Source organism: Suricata suricatta, chromosome 3 (genome assembly GCF_006229205.1).
Source record: "Suricata suricatta isolate VVHF042 chromosome 3, meerkat_22Aug2017_6uvM2_HiC, whole genome shotgun sequence".
Taxonomy (NCBI): Eukaryota; Metazoa; Chordata; class Mammalia; order Carnivora; family Herpestidae; genus Suricata; species Suricata suricatta.
Genome location: NC_043702.1, coordinates 137,971,846 through 137,986,924, shown reverse-complemented (window position 1 = coordinate 137,986,924; position 15,079 = coordinate 137,971,846). Strand labels below are relative to the sequence as shown.

Sequence of the window (15,079 nt, the reverse complement as noted above, 5' to 3'; positions counted from 1 at the left end):
TTTAAATAAGATTAGCATTCTGGTGAGTGGCTTAAAAGAGTCACGACTTGGTACAAAAACAAGGAGGATTGAAGGAACACTACTTAACAGACTCGATAGAGGTCTGTTAAGCCGTCCTTTGCAGAGACAGGGCGGAAGTGCCTCCTTTTACACATATAATATGTTAATTTAAATCTCAAAGTTCCAGTTCTTTGAATGTGTTTCCATGCTTTGGAGATTCAAGGTTGGTGATGAATATAGCTCAAAGGGAAATTATGGGGAGAATAGGTCTACTTTATCTGAAAATGGTTTGAACCTGATGGCGCCATTAACTCCTCCACTTTAGTGCTTTTTCCTTCTTTTGGCATATTCCTCAGTTGAAAGATTTATATATCCCACCTCTGTCTTCTTATCACCCGTTGTTAACTTAGAGCTGTCTGGCTTCTGTTCCACCAGTTTGCAGCATAATGCAGCATTGAAAGTTACCAACAATTTCCTAACTGCCTTAGGCAGTAATCAATTCTCAGTCTCAATAGTTTTCTGTATTTTTCTCCTTAGGCAAGGGAAACAAAAGGAAAAATAGACCAATGGGACAACATTAAACTAAAAAGCTTTTGTACAGAGAAGGAGCCATCAATAAAATGAAAAGGCAGCCTACTGAATGGAAGAAAATATTTGCAAGTGATAGATCTGATAAGGGGCTAGTATCCAAAATATATAAAGAACTCATACAACTCAACACCATAAACAAATCTGATCAAAAAATGAGAGAGGACTTGAATAGACATTTTCCCCAAGAAGACATACTGGTGACCAACAGGCATGAGAAAGCATGTGTAATCATCATGAAAATGCAAATCAAAGCCACAGCAAAGTATCACCTCATAATAGTCAGAATGGCTAGTATCCAAAAGATAAGAAATAACACATGTTGGTGAGGATGTGGAGAAAAGGGAATACTCAAGCACTGTTGGTGGGAAGACACATTGGTACATCTACTATGGAAAACAGTATGGAGGTTCCTCAAAAAATTAAAAATAGTAATACTATACAATTCAGTAATTCCACTGTTGGGTATTCCCTGAAGAAAATGAAAACACTAATTTGAAGAGATTATATGCACCTGTATGTTTATTGAAACATGTTATTTACTATAGGCGAGATATGGAAGCAACCGAAGTGCCCATCTATAGATGTATTGGTAAAGAACATGTGGTACATGTACACAGTAGAAAATTACTTAGCCACAAAAAAGGATGAAATCTTGCCATACATGACAACATGGATGGAACTAGAGAATATTATGCTACATGGCGTAAATCAGACAAAGAAAAACAAATGCCATGTGATTTCACTTATATGTGGAATCTAGAAAACAAAACAAATGAGCAAACAAAATATAATAACAGACTTACAAATATGGAGATACAAATTTATGGTTGCCAGAGAGGAGGGTTGTTCGGGGTACAGGTGAAATAGGTGAAGGGAATTAAGATGTACAGACTTACTCTTATAGAATAAATGATGAGAATAAAAAGGACAGCATTGGGAATATAGTCAATATTATCGTAATAACTTTGGTGACAGATGGTAACTACACTTTTTGTGGTAAGCATTTCATAGTGTATATGATGTGATTGTTGAATCACTACTTGAAACTAATAATATTGTAGGTCAGCTGTATTTTAATCTAAGAATTAAAAGCCAGTCATGAAGGAAAAATATATATACACCATCTCATTGGATTCTTCAGTGCATTACATGATTTAATTCTTTGAAACCCAACACTGTTTTAAAGTAAACATTTCACTGGGGGTATGGTCTCATGTTTGTAGCTGTTATTTTGATGGATAATGCTCAAATATAAAACTTTAGTCCCAACTTATTTTCTAAGTTCCATTCCATCTGCCTTCTAAGTGTTTACACCTAAATTTGTTCACATATGTTTATTGAACATTTATTTACTATGGGAGAGGGATGTGTAATGTGTTGGAGGGTATAAAATTTCTGCCCTGTATTAGTTTTCTGTTGCTGTCATAACAAATTAACCACAAACTTAGCATCGTCAAACAATCAAATGTATTATGTCAAGGTTCTTTGGACCAGAGGCCTGACTCAGGTCGCATTGGGCATAGTCAAGGTGCCAGCAGCGCCGTGTTCCTTAATGAAGGCTCTAGGGGAAAACCCACTTTCAAACTCATTCAGATTGTAGGCTGAATTCTTTTGTTTGCCGTTGTAGGACTGAACTTTTCCTTATTGGCCATCAGCTGAAGACTGGTCTTTGCTTCTACAAGTTGTCTGCTCCTGCTCATACTTGCTACGTGCTTCTGGTGGCCTTTCTCCGGTGCTCTGTATCTTAGCACCAACAATCATGTATCCCTTTCATAGTTCAAATCTCTCCGATTTCCCTTTCTGGCATATCACTTTCTGTGTTTCCACTTCTGGGCCAGAGATAGTTCTCTGCTTTTCAGGGTTCAGATAATCCAAGATAATCTGTTTTAAGGTCTATACCTTAATTACATCTGCAAAGTTCTTTTTGCCAGGAACATAACATAATATATTCACAGGTTCTGGAGATTAAGGTATGAACATTCTTGGCGATTTCAAGCCTATAATATGCCCATAAAAAGCTTGAAATCTGGTTGGGAGATAGACACATGAACAAATAAAATCAGATTGAAGGGGTGGGTACTGTTATACAGTAGGAGAACAAAGAAAGGAGAGAATCAGTGTTATTGAGAGATTGACATTTGAGCTGAATATGGGAAGATGCATACTTGTTTGATAAGGGGCTGGGGGGTCATGTCAGGGAGAAGAAGCAATAATAATGATAGCAATAATAGTTAAGTGGCTATACCAAGCATTTTTACAAGATTATTTCAATGAAATTCTCACAAAGGTAGATGCTATTATTATCTACCATTGTAGTTTCTACAGATGAAGTTTTAATGTCTTCACATGTAGAATAGGAAGGGTAAAGTCATCCTCTAGGGTAGTTGAAACAATTAACATTGATGGCTAAAGCATAGCACATAGTAAATGCTAAGTACATGGTAGATAGAGAGACTAGAGGGTGGATAGCAGAAATACTTCGGTAGAACCGACTGGACTTGGCCGTTGGTTATGAAGGTAGGGGACAGGAAAGGATTCATAGTGACTGAGAGAGCTTCTTGGTGGTGGGAGTGTTACATGGATGGCAGTGTTATTCAATACTGTAGGAGCAGAAACAGGGTTTGGTTTTATTATTAGTGGGGACAGGGTTTGAGAAGAGGAAGGGGTGAGCTCAGAAGGTATCTGTAGGAATATTCAGTCGAATTTCAATGACGACTTAAAAAGGATAGGTAAGACACTCGTAAGAGAGGTTAAAGGTGAAATGATCAGGCACAATCACTTCAAATTCCTCATGTCTAACATGAAACTTACCTCCTCTCCTCAAGCTGGTTCCCCACCTGAACTCCACTGTTTCTTCTCACCATTGTTTTAAATTTCCCAAGCTGGACATCTTTTTCTCCTCCTTGACTCTCAGCTCTGGAGGGGGAACACAAAGCCCTGGTTACAGTGTTTGCAGGTCACTCTGGACATGCCCCGGTTCACATGGTGGTAGCTGGTTCTCTGCCAGGATGGCAGAGCTGAAGAGCTCCAGATGAGAGTGCCTGGGCTGGCAGAGCCTAAAACCTTCACTGTCTGGAGCTTTGCAGAAAGAGTTTGCCAACTCTGCTACACAGTTTCCAAAATAATAAAGTAGTAACATAGTAGAATAATCCCTTATCTCTAGTTACTCTTCCCATCCATCTAGGTGGGGGCACTGGGTGAGACCATGCAGGGTCTTGAGGAAAGTTTTTGGATTGATTGTTTTAAAAGAAAACACTGACTGCTATTTAGAGAACAGACCATAGGGCAGCAAATGAGGAAGCAGGGAATGTGTTGGGAGACGGTTGTTATAATCCAGGTAGATCTTTGGGTCAGGGTAATAGCTGTGCAAGTGAGTTCACATTTTGGATACATTTTGAGGATAGAACTGACAGGATTTGCTGATGGAAAAAGAGGAGCTAGGAAGAGTCTTGGATGGAGAAGTAGCACCAAAAGGGAGTCTTAGGTTGGAGCCTGAGTTATTGAGATCACGTTATACTAAGTTGCCGCATAAGGGGTTTTAGGAAGAGAGATGAGACTTCAGCAATGTCTATGTATTGTTTTTACTTCCTCTTACCCATATATATTCCATGAGGAAAAATTCTTTGGGTAAAATAGTTTTTTCTTCTAAGAAATTTATTTTATTTATTTTTTAAGAAATATATTTTAAAACAAATTCGTAGATTTTTTTCAAATATATTTCTCAAAAAATAAATATAAGTAATTATATATATATATTCCATATACATAGAAATAAATATATAGAAATGTTTTTTAAATATGGAATTTTTAGAAAAGGAAACTATAATAAAACCCACTTTTAAAAAATGTTTATTTTGACAGAGAGCATGTGCAAGTGAGTTGGGGAGGGGCAGAAAGAGAGGGAAATAGAGAATCCCAAGCAGGTTCCACATTGTCAGCTCAGAGCCTGACTCCAGGCTCGAACTCACAAACTGTGAGATCATGACCTAAGCTGAAATCAAGAGTCAGATACCCTCTGAGCCACCTAGGAACCCCAGTAAAACCCAGTTTAGATAAGACTGTTTCAATCCTGTGATTTGGTGGCTTTCAAAAAAAAAAAAATCTATTCAGAAATTACCAATTTTGGTGGAATCAGTTTCAAAGCCCCCCTCCTCTCCTCGGAAACCCTTAACATGTAGTTTCAAAAAGTTACAAGTCCGTGTTTCATTGTACTGTGACTGATTCATTACTCATGTCTTTTTTGTAGGTTTTACTTGTAATGGACACAAGGACAGAACAGACATTCATTTTAAAAGTAAGTAGAATTTGTATGTTTAATGAACTTAGGAATTTATTTTCAAATTAATGCTTCCGAAAGGAAAAATATTTAATATTTTCCCCTGGGTATTTGAATGTTCTTTTATGTTCGCGGTGGTCTATATTTCTTTTACTTCCCGTTCTTCATCATAGTTGATAAATACTTTATAGCATGCCTTTAGAGGCCACCATTTGGATAAGTTGAAGACTTATTCCCTCATGTTTAAATATATAGTGTGTACTTTAAATATATCTCTCAAACACTTGTGTAATTTGTGAAGAATGCACACAGTTGCCCTTTGATTTTGATTACAGTCCCTAAGAACTGAAATTTTGCCTTGAAGTCTCTGGTTCAGGTATTTGGGAAAGTGTTATCTACATTCCTGGCCCTCCTATTTATTTACTTATTTTTTATCTAAATTTAGTTCTAGGGACAAGGAAAGAAAAACCCTTCAGTTTTGTAATTTCAGGATTGAAATGGATTATGACAGGACCTATTCCAAAATATCCTAATTTAATCATTTCTACAGCATCTAGAGTTAATCAACTTCAGATTGGTTTTATATACATTTCTTTCAGATTCTTACAGCATGGCAGTAGGTCACATTAACATATCCTGAAACATATCCGTTTCTGAGTATACTTTATCACTGGCATTTCCTCAGGTTTTTTAAGCAGGTTATGCCACCAGAAACTACACACCTTGTTCCTTTGGAGAAGACTTCAAATAATCTTTATACTGTTTTTGACATAAAATTTTAAATCGGCTGTTTAATGTAGGCCTACCTTTTGTGTCTCAGAAATTTGAATGATCTCACAGTGTCTACTGCTTTAAAGATCTCTCTATATATGTAAAATAAAACTTAAGAAAAGGTCATAGAGAAATAACTGCGTGTCATCCTGATGACTTAGTTTGAGAGCATCTCTAATAAAAACACTGACCCACGTAATTGATTTTAATGGCAGCTTTGTGGCATCTTCCGTTCTCTGGATTCACGCCAGACGCCATCAGCAGAGCCTCTAGGGACTGAGGGGCATAGAGCAGCAGATGAGTGGTTTCTCTGAAGCCCAGAGTAACTCGGATAGATTAGTTTGGTTGATAAACACAGAGCACAGCAGGCTCCAAAGGCAACTGAGGGTACAACTGACCTTTTTGTTCTCTGTCAGGGTCTAAGGAAAAGCAGTGAATACAGCAGGAACAGAAAGACCATCATCCCCCGCTGTGTGCCCAACATGGTGTGTCTGCACAAGTACATCGTTTCTGAGGAGTCGGTATTTCTTGTGCTGCAGCACGCGGAAGGTTAGTTTGTAGTTTAAATTGTTTATGGAACAAAGAATGTCGTCCACTTAGCTTTTCGTTTCCATAATGTCCTTCTTACTCTTGTCATGGCGTGAGCAGATGAAACATACAAAACACACTTAAGGAAGGGTTTCCTTATTCCTCCGCTCTCTTTGAGTTGTGAGGGGAAATGAAAACCCAGGTGAGCAGCAGATGTCTGTCCAGAACTACTTGCTTTCTCCCAGAATTGATCTACTCTGATGCAAACTTGAAGAGGGACGTGTGTGTGTGTGTGCTAAAAGAGGTAGGCTTTATTTTAGGGGTTTTATTTTATTCTCTGTGAAAAGGATACATTAATGTTAGAGGACTTAAATAAAAAGCATCCCCTGAAGAATTAATTAATTACCTCCCTTTTCAGAATGCATGGGTATTTGCTTAACGTTTGACATTCCCTAGTTATTCTGATCTGGGTTTTTACGGATACAGCCATTGGCATCACATATGGGTACAAAGCAGAGGCATGGTGCCCTGCCTTCAAACTATTTATGAAATTTCAGCTCTTGGTAGAGGGAACAGGTGGCAAAAAAAAAATACTATGTTTTGATTTGTTTTTGCCCTTTAATACCTGAATTTAAATAAGTAGTCTTTTCTTTAGAATGACTGAATACAGCATATAAATATAAATCCACATAATAAACAATTGTCTTTAGGCTTTTAAGAGGTGTTTTTTTATATAGTAAAAAAAATTAAATTGTTTTCCATATTTCATGAAGGTGTTATTATTATTTTTACATTACTGAGAATAAAGAAGTGTAGTGTTTTACTAATAGGCATGACATTTGAATTTAATGCATTTTCCCAGGAAAATGAGTCATTGCTTCATGGAATGAGGTCTTTTATGATAACTAATGCAAGATTTTTGACGGGGGCAATAAACTATTAATATTGTTTATTATGAAGTACAGCACAAGATAACTACAGATGGAGGGAAGACCTCCATATGTAGTATTTAATAGGAAATTCAGAAGGGGCTCCATGGTCTCTCAGGTATTAAGAGAGTTAATTGCGTGTGTGAATTGGATAACTAATTCACCTTTGTTCAGACATTATAGACAGCTTTTATCTGAGGATACCAGTGCATTACAGACATTATTGAATTAGAGGTCATGTCATCTGATAGCGAAATACAGCCACCTCTGGTGTGGAACAAAATAACTTGCGTAGTAATAATCCATAATAATTTAGAACAAGGTCAGTAGGATGAATGTAATTATAGTCAATATTCTATTACCCAGTGTGGATTATTCATGTTGGAGATTATCTGTGGCAAATTTTCGATTCTGGTTTGCCTCTGCTGTTTGCAGCCCCTTCCTGTTCTTTCTCTTCCTTCTCCAGAACACACTTCCGTTTTTCTTCTGCCATCTTTGCAGCCTCTCTTAGCACTCCTTAAAGCTCTTGTTGCAACTGATGTTACTTTAATTCTGAGAAAATCTTATCAGTTAAATTCCACTGCTTTAGATCTTTACCAAGCTTCTTTTCCTTTATTGTTGGCCATACCTGACTCTGCGTGGCTACGTGATCACAGAATTTGTCCGGGATTTTTTAAACTTGGTGAAGGAGGATCTCTTGTTGACCATTCATTTCCGGTGCCTGTTGTTTAATTTTAAGATGATTTTGTAATGCAGATATTAAATTAAAATGCAAATAGGGACTGTAGATTCATTGAACAGTCAGCAAATTTATTGAGCATGTATTATGTACTAGACTCTCTCTTAGGTGAACAGCATAGGAAAAGAGCTTGCCCCTTTGAAAACTTACATTCTTGTGGAGAGTCCCACAGAAAACCAAAAGCATGATAATGCTGGCTAATCATAGGGACTACAGTGATCTCTAACACAGACAACTCTATAAGAGAATGACGGGGAGACTACTTTAGATTAGGTAGTCAAGGAAGCCTGCTCTAAGATGGTGCCATTTAAGAGGAGTGCTGAGTGACAACCATTTGGACGTAAGCGGAAAGCACTTTCTAGGTGTAGGGATCAGTGTAAGAAATCAAAAGCAGAAACAATGTTTGATGGACAAGAAAGTAGACAATTTGGTTGGAGTGTATAGCAGGTGAGGGCAGTCATGGTATATGAGGCTATTAGAGAAATAGACCTGAGTCTTATCCTGAAGGGTAAGCACTTTGGCTTTTATTCAAATACGTTGGAAAACTATTGGATATCTAAAGCTGTGACAAGATCTGATTTACATTTTAAAAAGATTACTCTGGCTGTGGTATAGGGAACAGATTACAAACAGGTGAGGCTACAAGCAATGTGAAGTCTAGACAGGTGATGATGGTGGCATGGCCTTCTGGGGTTCTAGCCATTATGCTCTGAGAGGAGATTCAATGGGACCTGTGATGGATTCTAGGTTAGGGAGAGAAGAATCCAGGTGAATTTTTTGGATTGCTCACTTGAGCTATCAGGTGAGGTGTATGATGGGCAGTGTGCTATCTTTTACATGTGAGTGATATTTTCTTTGTTACCTCTTTGAATTAGAAGGTTGCACATAAATCACAAATACGTTACTTTCATATGTATAAATAGCTATACCTGAAAAATAAGTGTTGAACAATTGTTTTCTCTGTAATATGAATGCTTGAGTATTTGTGATTTGTGGCTTTAGCTTCCTCCTGCTTACAGGACTGTTCAGGATGCACATAGTCTCTTGGGCTCATGTTCCTTCCATTTTTAACTCATTTAGTCAGAAATACATTGACACTTACTGGGATACAGACTTAGTATTGTAACATAGCAGTGAACAAAACGAAGGAAGACTTTGTTCACATGGAGCTTACACTGAGAAGCAGAAAATATAATAAGCAAATAATTAGTAAATATATGTCAGATGGAGAAGAGTTAAATAAAAGAAGAAGGGAATGCCAAAATGGTGTGGTGGGGGTTACTATTTTATCTAGAGTATTCACCTTATGAAGAAAGGGACATTTGGCCAGTGACCCGAAGGAAGTGAGAGGGGGAGCCTTGTGGATATGTAAGGGAAGAGCATCTCAGCAGAGAGAACACATAAGCCCGGAGCCAGGAGTGCATTTGGGGGATAGGAAGCAGCAAGGGTACTGCGGCTGGATCAGAATGGGAAGAGAGGTGGGGAGGCTGGCAGGCAGATCTTCTTCTGTGATCTTACAGCTTGGTTTTTATTTTGAATAAAAAAGAAGTCATTGAGGAATATTGAGCAGAGGAGTGGCAAGATAGGGATCATTCTAGCTGCTTTGAGGAAAATGTCATCTAGGAGGGCAAAGGCAAAAGCAGTGAGATGAGTTTAGAAGTTTTTGTGGCAATCCAGGCGAAAATAACTGTGGCTCGCCCCAAGCATTGGGGGTGGAGGTGGTAAGGCATGACTATTAGATTCTGTATCTGTTTTGAAGATAGAGCTGACCTGATTCTGCTTTACATGCCTACAAGGTTTTAAATAATTAAAAGAAAGGAGTTACAATTTATTAAGATGAGGAAAGGTGTAGGCGGGGTCGATTTGGAGGGAAAAATCAGGGATTTAGACTTGTGAGTTTGAGATACTTACTAAGTATCCAGGCGGTGTTGAGTGGGCAGTTGGATATAGCAGACAGGCTTTTAGGAGAGAGATTTAAAATGTTTATTGTTCCTATTAATGAATCCCTTTTGTTAATTCTGTTTGGGGAGGATAAGGTGAGAAAATAATTGTATTCAGTCAAGGCCATGCATGTCATTAAAACTTGAAGTTTCCAAGATTAGGGACTATGTCGTTTTCATCATCTGTACCCCTCCCATTTAGCAGAATACTTGGTGCCCAGAAGGTGCTCAGTGCAGAATTGCTGACTGCTGAGTCAGGGAAAAGGTGAATGCCTAGGTTAGAAGGAAATGATTGGAAAGCCTGCAAATGTGGATACATCAGAGAAATGAGGATTGGGAAAGAGTTTTGCCCCAAGTTACTAGGGTGAAGTTACAAGGGGTGAAATTATTCTTTTTTTATTAACTAGCTTTTTGTTTTGATTATGAAACTAATATGTAAAACAATACATTTGAACTATGTACATAAAAATAAAAAGTCTCTTCTCCTAGTTATTTTAATGCCCTGTTCCACTCTCAAGAAATAGGGGGAAATTTTCCTATGTGTATAAACGTATTCTCCCTACCTGTCTAGTTAAAAAAAAAATGGATCTTACATATTGTTCTCTAGGTTGTTTTCTTCCCGCATCTTAACAATGTACCGTGGACAACTTTCTTTATCAGTATATATAGGCTTGCATTAAGAGAGACCAGTGTAGTGATTAAAAACAGGGAATCTGGAGTCAGACTACTGTTAGTTTGTGTGACCTTGGGCAAGGTATTTAATGTTTTTGTGCCTCCATTTCCTTATTTGTGAAATAGGGATGATAATTATCTACCTCATACATGGAGTTGAGGTGAAGATTAAGTAATTCGTGTATGTGAAACACTGAGAATAGTGCCTGGCACATAGTAAACACTATGTAAGTACGCTAAAACCTTGATTTGAGAGTATGATTTGTTCCAGAAACGTGCTGATAATCCAAGGCACTTGTATATCAAAGCGAATTTCAAGAACCATTGGCTCAGTTGTGATCATGTGACATTCGGCATCACTTATTACTCGTATTGCAAGACATCGCTCATTTATCAAGTTAAAATTTATTAGAAATGTTTGCTCGTCTTGCAGAACACTTGCTGAGCAAGTTACTTGCAATCCAAGGCAATTTCACTGTATTTGCAAATATTGCTATTATTTTTTTGAATAAAGAATATTTGGTTGTATAGATTTATCATAACTTATTTAACTATTCTTATTAACTGATGTTTAAATTGTTTCTAGTACTTTTGCTTATATGTCTTTGTGTACTTTTCTTTGCTTTTTTTGAGAACTCTGTAGCATGAATTTCTTGAAGTGGAATTCTTGGTTTGGAAAATGATTTTGAGCATTTTTCCAGCAGTATTTTATCTGACCTGTTAGTATCAGGTTCTTATTCCAGCCAAGTGCATTTAACAAATACTCTCTGCAATCTTTCAGAAAACCAGTAAATTAGAATTTAATGAGAGACACAGAGTTTTTATTAAACTTTATGAATTGCTAATTTCATAATTAAAAATAGCTAATATCTCCAATTTTATATGCTTCACTGGGGCTTAGAAAGGTGTCATTTATATTTCTAAAGTGTTAAAAATTGTAAATATGTTAGGTATTTTTTATTTATATTTTGAGATTTGGCAATAACAGGGTTGTTGTTTTTTAAAGGATAGTGTTTTTCAGGTTATAATAATAATGATGACATTTGTGTAACTCTGTCTGTTAGGCCTGGTCTTAACTTGATAGAAAGTAAAACCTATTCAGCTTTTGTGGGTGAGAAATTTCAATGGAAATAATGTGTTCTTGTAAGTTTTGTGATTTTCATGATTTTTAATTGATTAAAAAATATGGAGTAGGACCCAAATTTTGTTTCTGTAGCTCCATATCAAGTATTAAATTTACGCGGGCACCTAGCAAACAGTGGAGAAGGGGTAAAGCAGTTTTGTTCTCTTGAAAAATGCAGTTTTTACAATCAACGTTAGGATGCTTGTTTAGGCTAGGAACAAATTTTATAAAGAACGTGTCAACCGTCACATTTAAAAATTCTGTGTAATCATGAAAAGAATGGAAATTAATCGAGGTGCCATATTTGATTAATCAAATTGGTCAACTTGGTAATATCGAATATAGGCAAGTTGCTGTCAAGTGGCATTAGGGCACAGCGCTTATGGGAACGGATTCGGGCACAGCCTTTCTGTAAAGCAGCTTCACAGCACATATCAGAAGCATGAAAAGTATTCATGCTTTTTGATCTAGTACTTGCATTTCTGGGATTCTATCCTGATGAAGTTGTCAGAGATGTCAAATACTTCCATGTAAAAGTACATATTATTTTAATTCTAATCGTAAAAGGTTAGAAACAGTGTGAATGTCCTACAATAGATGAACATTTAAATACCTCATAATATCTATCCCCTGGATATGCTGTATAGCCATTCAAGTTCATAGCCTCGTGAAAATTAGAAAATGTTTACGCTGTGATGTGATGTTAGTCACAAATAAAAAGCCTGAAAATAAATGTATGGATAGTTAGTGGTGTTTATAGGTGATTTGTATATTTTTCTTTTTCTTTATTTAAATTGTTTATAATAAAACCATATATTTGTTTTAAAATAGAATAAAATACGATAAAAATAATGACTTATTAATATTTATAGACCCTTATTCTTGAAAGGTTTTCAAAATACTTGGGGAAAGATAATCATCTTTTGGTAACCCAATGCAATAAATATTTATTTAATACAATATTTTACGTGCTAGGCAGAATCCTCTCCCTGCAGTCTGGTAAAGGAGATGGTAAAAGCATAAAATAATATTAACATGAACTAGAATATTTTAAATGTTGTAAGAGGGACTAAGTGATATAAAAGATTCAGAGAAGATAGGCGTCCTATCTGCTGAGGGGATAGCAAAAAAAAAAAAAAAGGTAAAAGAAAACAAATTCTGAGGGACTGTCAAGAAGAGTTGGGATTTTGACAAGCAGATATTGGACAAACTAATGAGAAAGTGGAATTCTTTAAGTGGTAGGTATAGTTTGAGCAAAAGCCCAGCATGGGTTATATTTGGAGAAATCCAATCCCAATGAGTTACTTGATGAGCTGAGTCAGAGAACCAAATCACAGCTTGACAGACTGCATTCCTGAGGAGTTCAGTGCCTCTATGGAGCTGGTATATCATTCAGTGGGTCAAGAGGATTTGGGTTCTTGAATGGAGAAATCATGTAAGATCTGTGCTAACGTGGACGATTAGCTGGGCAGCAGTCAGTATGATAGGGTGGTACAGGAAGGAGTTAAAGCAGGAATCTAGTTGTAACTGTAATTCCAAGGAGCAGACTGGCCAACGAAATCAATGGAAGAGGAAGACTTTGTGAAAACATTATGTGAAACATTATGGGCATATCCTATGGGACGCAGAAACTTGTCAGATGTAGAAAAACAAGGGAGGAAAAAATAATCTCAGTTTGGTCCAAAGCTTTTGTGCCAGAGTGGCCTAGAAGTCAGAAAGAAGAAGTGATCTGGAGGCAAAATGAAAGAATTTAAGCACACTGAATTTTAGATTTCAGATGAAAAGGGTCTAAGAATGAATGAAACTTATCTTGGAACTTTAGTGCGTTTTGCTATTACTGGAACTTTGTGACGACTATCTGCTTTGTGACGGCACATCTCATTCCGATGAGTTACCATCTGAGTTAAAGAAACAGCGGCGGAATGCCTGCCATGTCCTGTCCTCTGTGCAGGCAGTAGATAGAGAGGGAGGAAAACGAGGGTCCTGTCCTCAGAGGAGTCCCCATCTAGGAGACACAAGTTGTTGTAGTTGGATTGCATACAAAAATCCCAGCTTCAGGTTCAGGCTTCATTGTCAGGGTGCCACATTGGAGGTGTTTGTGATAAGAGGAATGTGGTTGTTGTCATCAAAATCTTAAAAAAAAAAAAAAGATGAAATCAATGCATGCCTTCTTTTGTGAGTGTGTCTCAAAGCTCTATATGAACCCTTAAATTTTGGTTTGACTCTCAGGAGATATGAAACACTAAGTATAACCTAGTGAGGACAAAAAGTTAGCCAAGAAAAAAGTGAGAGTGAAAAGTTAAATGGCCTAATGTCCAATACTACTAATTATTATCAAACTGGGAGAAGACTGTTAACTGGGTCACTGGGAGAGGAGATATATGAGTATCTTAGGATTAATATTGTAGCAACTACCCTTTACTGCACATTTACTCGATAATAGGCACAGTACTGGGCGCTTAATGTATTTGCTGAGTCGCTGGAAATGAAATGAAATGAAATGAAATGGCAATGTACAAAAAGATTTTTTTGGATGCTTCCACTGACCTTTCATACATAATAATTGACTGTCAGTAATTATTTCTCTTATGATTATTACCCTTGGTATAGGATGCTTAATAAAGACATAAAAAATGTGCTGAAAAAATATTGCCTTTTCTATGTTTATAGAGGGGATTCATTTTTAACATTATTTCCCACTTTTAGAAGTTATAGTTGTATCTTCACAAAGTATGCTCCTGCGTACCTTGTTTATAAGATTTCTGGATCAAATTCAACTATTCTTTCTTCTTGTAATACAGTAAAGCTTTGATGGGTGTTTGGTATAGTCACTTATTCAAAGATTCTCATGAGCAAAATGGGCTGAGGGGTTTTTTTTTAATACTTTATTGTCAAGTTGGTTTCCCTATAACACCCAGTGCTCATCCCAACAAGTGGCCTCCTCCATGTCCATCACCCATTTCCCCCTCTCCCCCACTTTTATCAGCCCTCAGTTTGTTCTCAGTATTTAAGAGTCTCTTGTGGTTTGCCTCCCTCCCTTTCCTTAACTGTTTTTTCCCCTTCCCTTCCCTTATGGTCCTCTGTTAAGTTTCTCCTATTCCACTTAAAAGTGAAAACATATGGTATCTGTTCTTCTCCGCCTGACTTATTTCGCTTAGCATGACACCCTCGAGGTCCATCCACTTTGCTTCAAATGGCCAGATCTCATTCTTCCTCATTGCTATATAGTACTCCATTGTATATATAAACCACATCTTCTTGATCCATTCATCACGTGATGGACATTTAGGCTCTTTCCATAATTTGGCTCTTGTTGACAGTGCTGCTCTGAACATTGGGGTACGTGTGCTCCTATGCATCAGCACTCCTGTATCCCTTGGGTAAATCCCTAGCAGGGCTATTGCTGGGTCATAAGGGAGTTCTATTGTCAATTTTTTGAGGAACCTCCACACTTTTCCAGAGTGGCTGCACCAGTTTACCTTCCCACCAACAGTGTAGAAGGGCGAAAAT

At 37.2% G+C, this 15,079-nt stretch overlaps 1 protein-coding gene across 8 annotated transcripts in view; it reads left to right on the top strand.

Moving 5' to 3' along the window:
* RPS6KC1 (ribosomal protein S6 kinase C1) overlaps positions 1-15,079 on the top strand; it is a 175,568-nt gene that overhangs the window by 128,233 nt on the left and 32,256 nt on the right. For all 8 annotated transcript variants that reach the window (XM_029935284.1, XM_029935283.1, XM_029935289.1 and 5 more), the window contains 2 exons: positions 4,838-4,885; positions 6,055-6,187. In XM_029935284.1, coding sequence (XP_029791144.1) covers positions 4,838-4,885; positions 6,055-6,187 — 181 coding nt within the window. The remainder of the gene's footprint in view (positions 1-4,837; positions 4,886-6,054; positions 6,188-15,079) is intronic.